The 16,017-nt window shown below is 47.8% G+C and overlaps 1 protein-coding gene across 1 annotated transcript in view; it reads right to left on the reverse strand.

The window, feature by feature from the left end:
- Positions 2,046 to 16,017, reverse strand: part of ARHGEF37 (Rho guanine nucleotide exchange factor 37) — a 58,815-nt gene continuing 44,843 nt past the window's right edge. Inside the window, exons 10-13 of the mRNA XM_005683157.3 lie at positions 12,688 to 12,816; positions 9,719 to 9,914; positions 8,072 to 8,229; positions 2,046 to 4,990 (exon numbers count right to left, since the gene is read on the reverse strand). Of these exons, the coding sequence (XP_005683214.2) occupies positions 4,781 to 4,990; positions 8,072 to 8,229; positions 9,719 to 9,914; positions 12,688 to 12,816 (693 nt within the window). The 3' untranslated portion in view covers positions 2,046 to 4,780. The remainder of the gene's footprint in view (positions 4,991 to 8,071; positions 8,230 to 9,718; positions 9,915 to 12,687; positions 12,817 to 16,017) is intronic.

Below are 16,017 nucleotides of genomic sequence, written 5' to 3' on the forward strand. Positions count from 1 at the left end.
TAGGGCTTTCACAGGACATAGACATGAAACTAATTCTTCAGAGGAGATTCTCCACCAGGGCAGCCAACCCACACTCTGGCAGAAGATGTACTAGGGGGGGATCTTCTGTGACCTGCACAATCTCCACACAGAAGAGTTCACATCAAAAAACAAAACAAAACCCTGGTATTTGATTTCTCTCAAAAAATCAGAATGCCTGGCACCACTTGGCCCTCATTCTGATGTGGCAACACTGACCGAAGCCGAGCAGCTGCAAGCTCCTGCAGCTGGAGTGTGTTCCTGCTGGTCCATCACAGCCCCTGCCACTCCCTAGGGTCTTTCACCTGGCCCTTCCTCCCATCTGCACCACCTGCCTGGCAGCCTCTGTATTTCAATTTGACCAGGGGCTCTTCCAGGCCCAATCTCAGCTGATAGAGCCCTGCTGCCACCTAGTGGTCCGAGTTCACAAGTTCCCTCACTACACAGCAGTGACGCTCCCATTGTGATCAACCACCGTTCACAAGCGTTTCCTTCAATCCTCTCACTTGCCCTGCGAGAAGAGGAACTGCACACACTTTACAGATGAGAAAAACATCTGGGACACTCCAGCCCATGTCTTGGATTGCCCTCAATGGGAAAGATGCCCACCCTGACTCAGAAAAAGGAAGTTCAAAAATTACTGATAAGAAAAACAGAAGACCAAGGGGCAGGCTGGGGACCCTCATCAAGCTTCTTCCTTCACATGCACAAACTTGCAGTAAATAAGTTTGCTACTTGCCTGTGGCCAGGTAGGCCCTTACCCTTGTAAGGCCTACGCATGTTAAGGCCAAGTGCTAGACACTTACACCACGATGCTGCTTTCCAGGGCCTGAGAAGTCTTCCCTTTCCCCTTCCCCAATCCTGTGTGCTTAGTCACTTAGTTGTGTCAGACTCTTTGAGACCCTATAGACTGTAACCTGCCAGGATCCTCTGTCCATGGAATTCTCCAGGCAAGAACACTGGCATGGGTAGCCATGCCCTTCTCCAGGGGATCTTCCAACCCAGGAATCAAACCCAGGTCTCCCGCATTGCAGGCAGATTCTTTACCACTGAGGTGCCGGGGAAGCCTGGTGGCTCAGTCAGCTCCCCAATCCTACTTATCCACAAACCCAGCACCAGCCCCACTTCCTCCAGAAAGCCTCCCTGATCCCCTCAGCATCCCCAAAGCTCCTCCTTGTCTGAACATCTAGAAGCCTGGGCCATAACAACTTCTGGGGCTGACAGATTTCTGCCCTGTGGTACCAGGTAACTGCTTGATGCTCATATGTCCTTTATAGCTGGATGGGAGATACTTGGAGGCAGGCTTTCGTGTCCCAATCCCATCTGGGTGTTACCTGAGCAACGTGTATTGAACATCTATAACTTGAGGCATGTGACAGATGCTTAGGGAGATCCAGGGATGAACTAGAACTTGCATCCTAAACCACAACCCCGGGTGTCACTCTTCTGCTTGAAACCCTTTAGTGCCCCCTGACTGCCTTCACAATAAACCCCAAAGCTCCTTACCATGCACAGCTCACTAAGCCATCTCCCACTGCACCCACCACCCCTACACACAGCATGTGTTTCAGCCTTACAGCATTTCAGTTCCCAGATGAGCCATGCTTGCTCTTATCTCTGCCTTTGCACATGCCCTCCCTCCCACCTACATCTATTCCATTTCCCATCAGCTTGGATATCACTTCTTTAAGGAAGCCCTCCTGAGCCACCAAGTCTAAGTCAGTGGCTGGCCTCCCCCTGGGCTCTGGTGGCACCTGTTATCTAAGTTGTTATCAACAACTAACACTGTGTGTAACTGTTGCCTTGCCTGCCTCCTTCATCAGTATAAGCTTTGGGAGGGCAGGGCCCCAATCTTGGACTTCTCACTGCATCCCCAACAGCCAAGGCCAACTCCTGGAGGCACTGAAGATATGCAGTAGACACTCATTAAATGAACACATGAATAAATGAGGTGCCATTTTTATATACAGCAAGTGTCTAGTGAGCAAAGGTCCAATGGTTAGAGTCACACAAATTTCAGCAACATATCATCTTTAAGACCTTTATTCCCAGTAGTTGACATCAGTTATTCACCAAGCTAGAACTCAGCACATTAACCGAGAATTTGCTCATCTTTTTGAGCACGGAGATATTGTTGTAATCTGGTCCCCATGTCTAAAACTAGGTTGGAGCCCCAAAGGTTAAACTCCATTGCAGGGAGCAAGAGGCACCCTCGTGAATCAGTCTTCAACTCTTGGAAGTGTTGTTCTAGTCACAGGCAAATACCTTTGCGAGTCTAATATGTGATGGCCCAGCATTGAAATAAATAAGACAGTGCAATGGTTCTAGGCATCTGGAGGGGAAAGGTACATTACACCGAGTCCTCTGGAGAAAATTCAGGCCATTCTCCATATTCTCAGTTGTGCATTTCCTTACCCTTCAGTGACTTTTAATCTCATTCCCTGGTATGAAAAACCACAACCCATGTGTTACCGAACACATTTTTATTTTCCTTTCGTGAGATAGACTTGGTACCAAGTATATTTCAGTTTTCTCCCTTCTGCCTACAAGAACATCCAGTTTTGTTCAGGTCCCTTTTAATGGCACTTAATAAATATACATTCTAGGACCTGAAAGAACAGGCTGTCCTGTTTCAAACCTCCTCTCACGCTGCCTGTTTAAAGCATCTCAGCAAGTACAAAGTTCAGATGGGGCACATCCTAGGTTAGAGCCTGTGACCATTTTCTGACCCCAGGTCTATCTCGACCAGCACTGTGTGTCCAGGGCAGAGATCTCCAACCCTGGCCACACACTGGAAGTACTTGAGGAGCTCTCTGATTTCCTGAGGCTGGGCCACACTCCAGACAAATTGCATCAGCATCTCTGAGTGGGAACCTCGCTTCAGTCATAGTTGAAAGCTGCCCCAGTGCCAACAGTAGGCTCTCAAAAGTACTGTAGAACCACACTGGTTCTACCACAGCTGCATTTCCTATTTTATTACCTGTTCTCCAATGCTACTTGTTTGCATCAGAAAGCTGAGCAGGGAAGAGAAAGGAAAATGAGTCGTGAGCATCTTAGAGTCAATTTTGTGCTGGGTGAAAGGTTGTGGGGACTGAGTTTCTCTTGCATTATGTATGCAGCCTTCATGCTTTCACAAGCCCAGAGGAGGTAAGTTACAGACTGTCTGACACGGACATGTATAAACTTATTAAAGGCTCTCCAAACACCAGAGCTAACAATTTTAGGCACTACAGTTATAATACAGAGGTATTCTTGGAATTAAGTCTAAACTGCCACCTGTTTTTACACATAATCTAATGTGGATTTGTTCTGAAATTTGTCATTTGTTTTAAAAGGTACACTGAATCACCTTTTCTCTCTCCTGTGAATCTTACAACTTATCTGAGCCGAAAGCAACAACTTAGAAATGATGATCCACAGCTGCTGCACCCAAATTTGCCCTGGTAGTCAGTCTTCCTTGAACAGGAACTCTTTTGAGAGGCTTCAATTTCTAGGTTCTAGAAAGGGATGACAATTAATGTGATCTCACCAAGTTCAAAAGTTTGGTTACCTAGAATGCAGCACTGGGAGGGATCCTGGGCTTAAAGGAAAGGATGGCACACTGATCATTAATGTTGGTCATGGCCATGAGCATGGAGAGTGGCCAGTTGATGCCTGGGGCCATCCTGAGACCACTTCCTGCACAACCTGCAGTTTTACATTTATGTCACACTTCATGATTCACAAGGAGCTTCCACAACTTTGGCATCTCCTCATTCTCATCACAAGCCTGAGTTAGATGTTAGTTAATAGATGTGAAAACCAAGGTTGTGCTCTATGTCTGAGGTTCCACAGCCAACTGACATCACCTCCACTGTAGCCTCCAGGCCCTCAGCACCCTCCTGAAACCACTGGGGGTTCCCCTGGCTCCCCTTCTTCCAGAAATAGGAAACTAAGTCATTACCCACCCACCAGGTCTTTAGTTACCTGCTTCACAGTTTCCTCTGTGATTTGCATGGCCCTTTGTCCCCTAGTCCAGAGAACACAGCAGCAGTGTACAACTGCTGCCAACCTAACACACACCTCAACTGTACAACTTCACACACCCCACCTAACACACCCTCAAAAACCCTTCTCCTCTGGAGCAGCCTCTGCATTTGCCTACACACATTCCAGAATCGTGACTTGCTCATACCCATTCCAGGCCCAGCCAAAAGACTCCTGGGAACCTTTCTACTGCCCTGACAAGCCCTCATTCCCTACTAGAGAGGGCTCCTGTGTGTTCACTGCCCAAGGCAATTCAGCTCCCACTTTAGAGAAATAAAAGCCGACTGGTCAGCTATGGTGTCTCTATATCACAGAAAGGAAGTGAGCTGTCAGGCCAGGCAGTTCTGGACTCTCTAGGGGCCCTCCATGCAACCACACAGCACACAGGTAATGCTCATCTAGGTGACCCACTCCCGTGGACAGGCTGGGGCAGGAGCACAGGTAAGACTGGCCACAAGCAAGTCCTGGCGCATCAGCTGGGACCTGCCATCCAGGGTGCTGTGACTCAGGTTGGAACGCCCTCTCCAGGCAGATATAATGAGCTGCCCTGGTTGGGGCCTTTCGTGCCCACCCACACCAGGCGTTCTGCAAGGCTCATCTTCTGGTTACCTTCTCCGTGCCCTTCACCCCGCCCTGACCTGATCTCCTCATTCACCCCCACCTTCTCTTTGCTTCTTTTCCTTCCCAGGGTCACAGCCTCCAACCCTCCTGGAACATGGACTTCAAGGAGGGCACCCTAAGAAGGCAAACTCCAGCCCCACGGAGCTGGACTTGGGGCCCTGGCCAGGAAGCTGGAAGGCACGTAGCCCTTCTGTCCGTTTACTTCAACAAGGCTCCATTCTGGGTTCCCCTTCTTGTCCTGGGCCTCCAGCACAGTCACCCGCTGGCCTGCCTGCAGACTCACTTCATGGCTGCTTCTGGCCACAAAGGGGTACACGGCCACCACCTGAAAGACATGGAGAATGATACAGAAGTGGTCAGGGTGAGAGGACGGACAAACCCAACCCAGAGAAGCTGTTTCCCCTCTTCCCTGCCACCCGACTCAGTGGCTGGGCAGTCACTGCCTCCCAAATGCGTTCTTTGTCCAAAGATGTCAGCTACTTCCACTCTGCTAATACCTACTGGATGGCAGGCTCTTTGCCTGGTTTTGCTTTTCACAATTCTATAATTCTATTTCCTCCTTTTTTCAGATAAGAAAATTGAGACTCAGAGACGTCAAGGAACTAATTCAAAATGACATAGCAGTGGAGCTGACCTGTCTGACCTCAGGAGGGGTGCTCTCGGCCCACTGCTGCCATCCTACTGAGCAGAAGACTCAGAGTCCCTTCCTCACTACCCTTCTCAGATCCAAGGGTGTCATTGGTCCAGACAAATTTCCCAGCTTGGTGTAGAGACAGGAGGGATGACTGGACAACTTTATTACTTTTTAGGTAAAGGATCCCCCAAAAAAGACAATAATGTAGGGGAGAGCACTTAGGATAATATTTTACCTCCTTGGGCCTCAGTTTCATCATCTGTAACATGGAAGTATGATATTCTTCCCTCCAGGTAGTTGTGGGAACTTAATGAATGAATGCCTGTGCCTGGTTCATAGTAACGGCCCAACAAATGCAGGCTGCTTTGACTTCCCTGGTGGCTCAGATGGTAAAAGCGTCGGCCTACAAAGCGGGAGATCCAGGTTTGATCTCTGGGTTGGGAAGACCCTCTGGAGAAGGAAATGGCAACCCACTCCAGTATTCCTGCCTGAAAAATCCCATGGACGGAGGAGCCTGGGCAGGCTACAGTCCACGGGGTTGCAAAGAGTCGGACACGACTGAGCAACTTCACAACAACTATTATTATTATTATTTTGGCCATTCCATGCAGCTTGAGGGATCTCAGTTCCCTGACGAGAGATGGAAGCCAGGCCTCATGAGTGAAAGTGCCGAGTTCTAACTACTGGATGACCAGGGAATTCCCTGCTTCGGTTGTTTCTACCATGACTTTTTTTTTGGCTGCACTGGGTCTTTGTTGCTGTGGCTTTCTCTAGTTGCTCTGCTCCTCTAGTTGTGGGGTGTGGACTTCTCATGGAGGTGGCCTCTCTTGTTGCAGGGCACCGGCTCTAGGATGTGCAGGCTTCAGTGGTTGTGGTGCCCAAGCTCCAGAGCACAGGCCCAACGGTTGTGGTGCATGGGCTCAGTTACCTCATGGCATGTGGCATCTTCCCAGATCAGGGGTCAGACCCGTGTCCCCTGCATTGGCAGGTGGATTCTTTACCACTGAGCCACTAGGGGAGCCCCTACCATGACTTTTATTACTATGGGCCAGGAACAGTCAGAGGCAACGAGGGACTGGAATGACCCCATGTGAGTCCCACTGAGCAGACCCACAAACAAAGAGGAAGCAGCTCATGTCTCTGGGCTGATGGGCAGCTGAGCTCTCCATATGAGCCCCTAGGTGGGGGTTCTGGGGACACCATCCACATTGGCTGGCCATGGTGTTGAGTTGGGTGGCCAGCCTCCCTTGTGGGTCTTTTGCCAATGGGTGGGTGTGTCCAGCTGGAGGCAGCCCCGGTGTAGCACTTCTAGCTAATTCTCCTGGCACTGGCCTGAGAACCTTCTCAAAACGTGCCAGAGCTGTACATCACAGCTTCCATGGGCTTCTATGCAGCCCTCCCTCAGCCCACTCCAGGCTCCCCGGCTATTCACTGCAAGACTCTGTGCCCCTGCCCCTGGGCCTGGGTCCTTTCTGCTGCTCATTCATCACCTGTGAAGTTCCTCCTCCATAACCGTGCGTGCTGCCTCCATTTACTGACGCTCCCATGTGCCAGCGGCTAACTACCTCAATCAACCCTCATAGCCACTCCACTGACCTTCCCCCTAGGATTTGGCTCTGCAAAGCCTTCCCATCACTTTTTGCTTTGAGATATAATTCACATACATATACTCCACCGTTTCAAAGTGTACAATTCAGTAGTTTTTAGTATGTTCTCAAAGTTGTGCCATCACCATCACTATCTAATTCCAGAACATCTTCATCATCCCAAAAAGAGACCCTACTCCCCTTGCCCCGAGCCCCTGACAACCACTGGTCTACTTTCTGTCCCAATGTAACTGTCTATCCTACACATTCTGAATAGAGAATCACATGTTACATGGTCTTCTGTATCGAGCTACGTGTGGTAGCATGTGTCAGAACGTCATACTTTCTCTTGGCTGAATAATATTTGAAATTGCATGGATATGCCAGACTTTGTTTATTCTTTCATCAGTTGATAGACATAGGTTGTTTCCACTTAGGGGCTGATATGAATAATGCTGCAATGAACATGCATGTACAAGTTTCCCATGGCTTTTTATGAGAAAGACTGACACCCTTGCCAAGGCCACAGGCCCCAATGGCTGGCCCCACCTCACCTCTTCAACACCACCTCACTGCCTCTACCTTGCTGGCTCCCCTCAGTTCCTTACTGACCGTGTCCTCCCCAGCCCTGGGCCTTTGCATTTGCTGGGCATGTTTTCAGGGAAGCTCTTCCCATTCACACCCCTTTATCCAATTACTTCCTATTCATCCTTCAAATCTGAGCAAAAGCATGATTCTTTTCAGAAAAACCTTCCCTAATCCTCTCCCTCACTTAAGGCTCTGGCTCCTATCACTAATAGAACTTTAAGATCATTTATATAATTATTTTATTAATCACTGTTTCCCCCACCTCCTAGATTATAAATTTGAGGAAGGCAAGGGCCAAGGTTGACCTCTGCTCATCACTGTATCTCTCATCTAACACAATGCCTGGCGTATACTGAATAATTAATGCATGACTGAATGAATGCATGAAATAATCCCACTTGCTGTGCTTACTGGAGAGTAAAGGATTAGCTCTCTGCTCTTGACATGGCAGGGACAAGAGTCTGCTTTCTCCAGGTACACGGAAACTGGTGTGGCCACTGACCAAGGCCCTGGCCCCTCCACAGGGTAGTAACTCCTCCTGACCGGATGAAAATCAAAACCCCACTCCAGATGGCCCCCACCCCTCTTCTAGGCTCACCTGGGTCACAGTTGGGACAGAGGGGACCGGGGCCAAGGTGGGCTCTGGTGTCTGATGTTGGGAGTCTTTGTGAGGCCTCGCCTGCCCTCTGAGCTCCTCCTCACTGGGGACCACATGGTACACCTCCAGTTTTCCAGCTGGCACGTACCCTCGATGTCCTGCAGGACATACAGAACGTTATCTGGCTGTGGATCACCCTTTTCAGTGGTAGAGGAAGTCACCGCCATTCATGAATGTGACTGCGTCCAATACAGCTTCTCAGCACTACAGTGGACCTTGAAAAGTCATCTCAGAACCTCACAAAACCACTCGCCCTACCCTGCGTGCACTCTTTCTAGCTTCCGCTTATTTACCCCAGTGACAGGGAGCCCATTCCCCACCGAGGCAACCCAGTTCATTTGGAACAGCTCTGGAGAGACAAAAAGTTCTTCCTTGGACTGGAATGAAAACTGTTTTCCTGGTGCTGGCACCTCTGGTCCCCTGTCCAAGCAAGGCTACTCCTCCCTGCAGGACTGTCTTCCCAGGAGGCAGAAATTGCCTTTCCCTTCTCCAAGTGCCCCCAGTCCCTTCTTGTAACAGCTACCCCAGGGGTGTTCAGGCTGCAGTTACTGTGAATGGCCGTCACCTTCTGAGAGCTTGCCTCGTGCTGAACCGCACTGGACCACCTAGTCTTTACATCAGCTCTCAAGGTCAGTATTGTTATTTTCATTTTACTGCTGAATCAACGGGGCTCAGAGAGGCTCCATAACTCCTCTGGGATCATGCAGTTAGTAAAGTGCTGAGTTGGGATCCAAACCTGGCCTTCTTGACTCCAGGGGCCTTGTTTTAATCTTCATTCAGCTCAAGTTTTTCAACTTGAGTCCAGAGTTTCCCCTTTTATGATTTTTGCCAGATCTGTACCATCTTAATTTTTTAATAAACTCACTTTTTAAAACAGTGTTGTACTATACATTGATAACAATGAATAAAATCATGGGTTTACTAATTATATTTTTTCTAATATACATTAAAATACTGAATTAAAATAAAGTATCTGAAGTGGGGAAAAACTGTCTGCAGATCCCCTCCCAAAAGTCCTGTGTAACCGTCATCTGTGGATCGCATGCCCCTCTGTGGAAGACACTGGAGATGCTGGGGCATCTCGTCCTGGGTTCATGGTGCCCCTTGCTTCCTGCCCTGCTGCCTCCTGGAACCCCCATGTCTGAGCAGCACACCCAGGGACGTGACCAGAGCAGAGGGAGCAGGATAACATCAACTTCATTCTTGATGTCAGACTTCTGTCCCCACAGTTGGGATCCAAGTGTTCCTTCTCCATGTATTGCCATTCTTCAAGGTGATCCACAGAACTGCGTCTACACCAGTGACTTGTGAGGTCCCCAAGGCAGAGTCCTCGCGAGTCCTTGCCTTCCTTACACATAGTAGGTGCTTGATACGGATGTTGCAACATAAGACAACTTCTCTTTTTGGCATCTCATACACCACACTAAGCTGACTATATCCCCAAGCCCTCCATGTTCACCTGTGTTCATTCCCATCCTGGATCTGCATAGCCAGACCCCACCCACAAGAGCACCCGTGTCTCCCCACTGGCTCTCATTGGGTGGTTTTCCCAAAGGGCGGGGAAGTGCCCCCTGAAGTCCCACGTACCTCCAGTGTCCACCAGCCATCGGCTGCTGTTGCCTTTGGTGTCCTTGTTTTGAAGGAGGGCTACGATGTGGCCCCGCGGCAGGGTCAGGTCCAGAGTCCCAGCCCCGCTGATGTTGCTGGTCACCTGGTACAGCTTTCCCGGGCCATACCTGCTCAGGAGTGCCTGCACCTGGCGTTCAGCCCCTGGAAGGAGTGGCTGGGAGAGGGAGAGAGACAGACACCAGTGCTGGAGCTGGAGGGTTAAAGCTAACACCAGTGCTGGCCGACATGCGGACAGCCAGGAATCCTGGGCCAAGTCCACCTCTGCTCCCCATAGACCCATCCCAGTCAGGGCAACAGCCTCCTCAATAACAAATGGATGGATCAGATGAGAAACACATGCTCTTCGTATCCAAAGGCATTTCACAAGAAATGAATTCAGAAGAAAGGCATTTTAGAAGAAGCTTCTAAAATCCTTCTCTGGTGTAAATTTCTTGGGATTTCTAACATCCTAAGTCAGTTTCTGAATCTCCCAGTTACAGAACTCCAGGACTGGGCCCTTAATTCTGACCATAGTATTAAGCTAAACTGCCCCACAGGAAAATGCCTTACACACATCTTCCAGCACCAATGAGCAAGACTACGAGTGTCATGTCAGCATCACCCCTTACTCACCTGGGATCTTAAATAGCCAGCACAGGGCTGACACACGTAGACCCCTCACACACGGGTGAACAAAGGAAATTCAGTGTTTTGTTCTATGGGTTTTGAGTCCACAAGCCTTTATTGAGCCCCCTCCCATTTACAAGGTATGGTAAGCCTTGTGAGTGACAACAGAGTTTTTCCTTAATGGAAATTGACATCTAGCTAAGGAGAATGATTCAGTGCACTTTCAGAGCATCTAGAAATTTGGCACTGTCTTTGTTTTTTCATTCACTGCTTCCAACTAAAGTATTAACAAGAAGGGACTCAGGAGGTTGTCCCCTTTTGTAAAACAAAGAAACTAAAAATATTGAATATAGATTTATTATATATTCTCTCCATAGATATATATGGATGGACATATATTCACTATATTCTATACGGCTATTTCCAGATGGAGAGGTGCTAGGTGTAGGGAGGTAGGCAGAGATGCCCTTCAGGCATGGACTCTGCCATCTCCCTTACTTCCAACAGGTTCCTGAATCAGGATCAAGAACCAGGAGAATCCCAGGTTTCTAAACAGTCCCTCAAACAAAAGTGTAGAGACATAGTAGCTCTTTTTCAGAATGGTGGTGTTAACGCAAGTATAGGGTAACAAAGGTTTGTCTTCTTTCTCAAGTCTCTGCCCCTCCCTGTGTGAAGAACAGCAGCACTCCCTGGAGGCACTGGGGAGGCCTGCAAAGATCACACTGGTACTCTCATGTCCTGGGGGGTGACCCCATTCCTCTGGGATATGTACTTGTAGCCAAATAAGTCAGGAATTTATAGGAAGGTGTGTGTCTATGTATCTGTGTGTGTCTTGCAGGGGTACGTGAGAGGAGAGATGGGGAAGCTGGGGGTGGGGCTGGAGTCATGGCAGTCCCTTCTCTTCCTACCAATTTGCAACACACCAGGACTATGATGTTCCCATTTCTTTCTATTTTTATGTATCGTCTCTTCTTTTTCCTGCAATCACCATGGCTTGATTTTCCAATAAGAAAAAATGTTGTTTTGTCTTAAGTAGAAAAAGACGTTTCCATGGCTCATCTGAGTGGCCGCTCTGTTCTTGATTTCCTTCACCCTTCCTTCCCTTGGGTCGCAGAGCCCATGTAACAGCCCCAGTGAGTCCTCTGCTGGGCGTCTCAGGGTGGGCAATGAAGTGGGGACAGCTCACTCCCAGGAGGAGGCCACCCCACCTGAAGTGCACATACCCCTCTGAGGCTCTTTGATGTCCTCTACATTCTGGTCAAGTGCAAAGGCCACCTGTCTCTGCCCAGTTCTTCTGGGCTCCTTTAATGTTCTCTCATGTCTCTTGGGCCTCCTTCTCCCTTTGGGGGAACCTTGGACCTGTCTCCTGACGCTCACTTCACATCTCACATTTGACTGAATATAGTTTCAGTTTTCTCAAACCCAGGTTTCATCATACTGAGAGCACCTTTGCCCTTCAGCTACATCAGTTACTAAAACATGCATAATATTTTATATATTCTTTTAAATTTTTTTTTAAGTTTATATATCTTTTCAAAATTATTAGGCTGATTTTATTCTTTTTTATGGTTTTGTCTTTTGTTTAATTGGAAGATAATTGCTTGATAATATTGTGTGGATTTTTGCCATACAACAATGTGTATCAGCTGTAAGTATACATATATGCCCTCTCTCTTGCGTCTCCCTCCCACCCCACCCATCCTACTCCATTATTTTATATATTCTTGAAGAATTCTTCAAGTGGACTACAAGTTACCCTTTCCTTATATTTTGGAGGAAAACCATTTTACCCCCCAAAAAAGCTTTTGGCTAGCCAAAGTTCTGTCAACCGCAATGCAGCTGAAACACTTGTCTTTTGCAATTAAAAATTACATAGCAAAAAGAAAATCTGAATTACTTCTAGTTCAAACATTTTATTTGTCCTGAATACTCATATCTGAAGCAAGTTCTATGGGAAAGTGATGAGGAAACAAGGTTAATTTTGCTGAAAAATCTGAAGAAGTTGCAGGTTTCAGGGTGTTAATGCCACTTGTCTATTGTGATGTCATTAAGAGCAAAATGTTTAGGTTATCTTCTTAACTTGCTTTTATACTTATCAACCATGAAGAGAATGTGTGTGTGTGTGTGAGAGAGAGAGAGAGAGAGAGATTTCCACCCCACCGCCACCCCCAGGTCACAGAAAAGAGAGGGAAAGGCAACATGTTTCTGGGGTAACAGGGAACAACTGGGAAGACAAAAGGGGAAGGAAACGGGGGGCTGACTTCACCCCACTGGCAGGTGAAGGACTGGATAGTCTTTGAGGGAGAAGGAGGGACACTTACTTGTGTGGTGGGAGGTGGTAGCACTTTTTCAAAGTTCTCTTGAAAGGCGCGAAGCTGGTGACTGGTCTGGCCTAGTGCATCCTCCACCAGCTTCCTGAAGGCCGGCTCAGACAGGTGGTGGTGGGGGAGCTAAGGGGCACAGACACTGTCATCAGAGCCCTCCTTGGCAGAGAGGAGACCTGACAGCCACACTCCAGCCCCAGCTGTGTTAGGATGGGCCTTTATGTCTTTGTATTGGTTTGGCCTGGGTACTGCCCCACCTTCCTTTAAGAAAGCATCCCTCTGTGGGGGTCCAGGAGTATTGTCCCTCCTGGTGCCTGGCCACAAGACTAGCAGTCACAACATCCCTTTTCTTATCTACCATGATTGGTCAAGGAGTGGACAATGGACTAGAGCAAGGCCAATCGGAATCTGGAATCTTCCCATCAGATTTAGTACATGAAGGCTGAGAATGACAGGCTGATTCTTCTTTTAGATCCTGAGATGTTAAGGTAAACACTTGAGAGCCACTCTCTCCCACCTTGCAGAAAATGCCTGCTTGACAATAAAGTCAGCCCAGAGAGGGAAACAGCCAGGAGATGCAGTGAAAGCCAGAGCCTCAACAACACTGTTGTCTCTCTCAGTTACACAATTGTATAATATGTTCTTTATGCCTAAGCTGGTTTGGAGCCCAAGGAGTTCTGAATGATGCTTCATCCTGGGAATGTGGTCCTGCTGGGCAACTCCTGCATTTTCATCAGACTGTCTAGAAGTGACTGAGGCCCCACAGCTAACAGAGACATGTGCTCTTGCTGGTCACCAAAACCACCAGGGCCTCTCCTCTGCCCCCAGGATGCAGAGAGATTGAGGTTCTACCATGTGAGCCTTTCCCAGGTTCCAGAAGACTGTCCAGAAGAATGGGACATGGGACACAGACAGGAAGCTGTATTCAATCATTAACAGGCCCTAAGATTCTATATTACAAGATCAATCAAGAAATGCCGTCTTCCTGGGACTTCCATGGTGGTGGTCCAGTGGTTAAGACTCAGTGCTCCCAATACAGGGGACACAAGTTCAATCTCTGGTTGGGGAACCCAATGCCACATAGCACAGTCAAAAAAAGAAAAAAAGGAATGCCTTCTTTCTGCTCTTATGAAGTTGACCTCCCCACTACGTATCCTAGAATACTCCCCAGCCCTGCATAGCCCAGTGTAAACACAAGAGGGTCTGGCTGCCCTAGATAGAAGAGACTAGAAGGTGAGAAGAGAATGAGAAGATTATCTGATCAGATTTACCCTCTGCCTTCAGGAAAGAGAAAAGCTTCTTTTTGCAGATGGTTTGGGCTTAATTCAAAAACATTCTGTCTGAGGACAGAACTCTGTACTAAATGCTGTGAGGGCCAAAAAGAAGAGAAGCTTAATGAGGAGAAACAGCTCCATCCATCACCCCAGCAGGATGCAGGCTCTGATAAGCGCTTAGGAGAAGCACATCCCAAGGGCTGCTGGAGTACAGAGGATGGGGAGATAGGTTCTCCCCACTGGAGAAAGGGGATTCTGAGAGCTTCATGGAGAGATTCATTTGTCCCTTATTTGTGGAGGTCACTGTGTCAGGCACTGTGAAAAGTATGGGGGAGTCGGGGAAGGACATTCCAGGCTGAAGAAGGAGTCTGTGCAAAGTGGCTGTGATCATACTCAGAAGTGGTGGGAGGCTACAGCTGCAGAGTGAGACTATGGGCTGGGAAGGTAGTGGTAAGAGTTCAGTTCAGTTCAGCTCAGTTGCTCAGTCATGTCCGACTCTTTGTGACCCCATGGACTGCAGCACGCGAGGATTCCCTGTCCATCACCAACCCATGGAGCTTGCTCAAACTGTCCATTGAGTCGGTGATGCCATCCAACCATCTCATCCTCTGTCATCCCCTTCTCCTGCTACTTGCAATCTTTCCCAGCATCAGGGTCTTTTCCAGTGAGTCAGTTCTTTGCATCAGGTGGCCAAAGTATTGGAGTTTCAGCTTCAGCATCAGTCCTTCCAACAAATATTCAGGGTTGATTTCCTTTAGGATGGACTGGTTCGATCTCTTTGCAGTCCAAGGGACTCTCAAGAGCCTTCTCCCACACCACAGTTCAAAAGCATCAATTCTTGGGCACTCAGCTTTCTTTATAGTCCAACTCTCACATCCATACATGACTACTGGAAAAACCATAGCCTTCACTAGACAGACCTTTGTCGGCAAAGTAATGTCTCTGCTTTTTAATATGCTGTCTATGTTGGTCATAGTTTTTCTTCCAAGGAGCAAGCATCTTTTAATTTCATCTTTTAATTAATGGCTGCAGTCACCATCTGCACTGATTTTGGAGCCCAAGAAAATAAAGTCTGTCCCTGTTTCCATTGTTTCCCCATCTATTTGCCATGAAGTGATGGAACAATGATGCCATGATCTTAGTTTTCTGAATGTTGAGTTTTAAGCCAACTTTTTCACTCTCCTCTTTCCCTTTCATCAAAAGGCTCCTCAGTTCCTCTTCACTTTCTGCCATAAGGGTGGTGTCATCTGCATATCTGAGGTTATTGATATTTCTCCTGGCAGTCTTGATTCCAGCTTGTGCTTTATCCAGTCCAGCATTTCACATGATGTATTCTGCATATAAGTTAAATAAGCAGGCTGACAATATATAGCCTTTACATACTCCTTTCCCAATTTGGAACCAGTCCATTGTTCCATGTTCGACTTGAACTGTTGTTGCTTCTTGACAGATTTCTCAGGAGGCAGGTAAGGTGGTCTGGTATTCCCATCTCTTTAAGAATTTTCCACAGTTTGTTGTGATCCACACAGTCAAAGTGGTATCACACAGTGATAAGGGTGGGAGGTGGAAAATTCCAATGGGATTTTTATGCAATAAACTGGATGGAGAAAGCTGAGCTGAGGCACATGAGGCACAGGAAGCACCATGTGGAACAAGCAACACTGACATTTCTGCAGAGCTTAGACCCACAGGCCACTTAGCTCTGATGTTGATATCAGAGAGAGACTGAAGAACAGTTGAGTGTTCTTTCCTATACCAACCCATCTTCAAAATTCTAAAATCAAAGTTTACACTTGGAAATGTGTTTAAGCCTCTCTGTGCCCTATTTATGCTTTCAGCAGATGGCTGTTTTTAACAGGCTGTCGGGCATTGTGGTTCAAGCTCTAGAGTTCACCTGCCAGGATTTAAATTTAGCCATGAGCTATACGGCTTGGGCAAGCTGCTTAACATCTGTGATCCCGGCTTCCTTTTGAAATGAGAATAATAACAATACCTACTCTGTGGGGTTATAGTGAGGATTAAGTGAGACAATATATGGAAAGTGTTTCAAACG

This window comes from Capra hircus, chromosome 7, assembly GCF_001704415.2.
Source record: "Capra hircus breed San Clemente chromosome 7, ASM170441v1, whole genome shotgun sequence".
Lineage (NCBI taxonomy): Eukaryota > Metazoa > Chordata > Mammalia > Artiodactyla > Bovidae > Capra > Capra hircus.